The sequence below is a fragment of the Egretta garzetta genome, unplaced genomic scaffold (genome assembly GCF_000687185.1).
Source record: "Egretta garzetta isolate BGI_Z169 unplaced genomic scaffold, ASM68718v1 scaffold71, whole genome shotgun sequence".
Taxonomy (NCBI): domain Eukaryota; kingdom Metazoa; phylum Chordata; class Aves; order Pelecaniformes; family Ardeidae; genus Egretta; species Egretta garzetta.
The window spans coordinates 448,924-450,105 of record NW_009258618.1 but is presented as its reverse complement, the minus strand read 5'-3'; the positions used below and the strand labels follow the sequence as shown (position 1 = coordinate 450,105).

Here is a 1,182-nt window from a genome sequence, read left to right as displayed (position 1 = left end):
CTGCCCAGCAGAGTGGGCACCCTGAGCCCTGGCCGTGCCAGGGGAGGCAGCGGGTGCCCTGCGTGGTACCAACCCCTCGGCTCACCAGGCAAGAGGAGCAGGACCCATCACTGTGCAGGCAGGCCAGCCCCTCTGCTAATTCCTCCTCCTCCTCCTTCCCCTGCTTTAAGTCAGACAGGTACAGCCTCCGCGGCGGGAAAGACAGAGTCCGGGGTGGTTGCTCAATTCGCGGAATGCAAATCGACAGCATGCAGGTTTAGCTTTCCAGAAGACATAGAAGATCTATTTTCAATTATTTCTATTATTTATTATTGTATTAAGGTAACACAGCTCTTGGGCATTAGCGGCCGGGAGGAAAAAAACGGAAATAAGGTGGCATGTGTCCTGCTGGGGGAGATAAAATGGAAATGAAGAGACCCATTCAGAGTGGGTGTTACAGACCCACCATGCTTGTCCTTCATATGGTAACAAGTGACGGCAATTACACGCTTTGGTAGTGTTCCCCCTGTTATTGAACCGTGCCCCTCAGCACCGGTTCTGCTAGCCTGCGTGCCACAGAACGGCCGTCCCCGCCACAAATCGCAATCCCAAGCATGTTCCCCCAGCCCTTCACCCGCTCACGGGCTCGCTCTCCCATGACTGACAAAGCCACGTTGCCTCCCCGATACAGAAACCAAGGGAATCCAACCAGAAAATGCTGGGAAATGCTCACACGGCAAATGCTTGGAGGCAATGCCGTCTCCTCCTGAAGCCCACGCAGCGAGAGCCCTGCTGGCCATGAACACCCAGCGGAAAAGCCCCCGCCTCGAGCAACCCTGCAAGGGGCAGGTGGACAGAGAGGAGGGGACACACAGCCAGCCCCCGTGGGGCACTCTGACAGTGTCCTGGGGCCTCTGGCTGTCCCCTGGGACACCCCACAGCCCCCTGCAGCACCAGCAGCTCTCACCAGTGCGAGAGGTGGAGTGGCCCCCCTTGCACAGGAGCTGAAATGACTGGTGGGCCTCGAACAGAAGGATGCTGGTAAAGTACGATGGGCTGCCACATCTTCCACCGCGTGCCAAAAGGTCAGGACTGCTTTTTGCCCATAGTATGTGTTAGAACAATTACCACTCTTACCATCCATCCACGCCTGACTTCTGCAGCTCAGAAATCCCGAAGGACAAGGAGCCCATGAAATCATTC

The 1,182-nt window shown here is 56.5% G+C and overlaps 1 protein-coding gene across 1 annotated transcript in view; it reads right to left on the bottom strand.

The window, feature by feature from the left end:
• The window catches only part of LOC104134542 (protein kinase C beta type), a 78,316-nt gene that overhangs the window by 42,899 nt on the left and 34,235 nt on the right, over positions 1-1,182 (bottom strand). The window contains exon 5 of the mRNA XM_035903548.1: positions 1,117-1,182. This exon is cut by the window's right edge and continues 99 nt beyond it. Coding sequence (XP_035759441.1) covers positions 1,117-1,182 — 66 coding nt within the window. The remainder of the gene's footprint in view (positions 1-1,116) is intronic.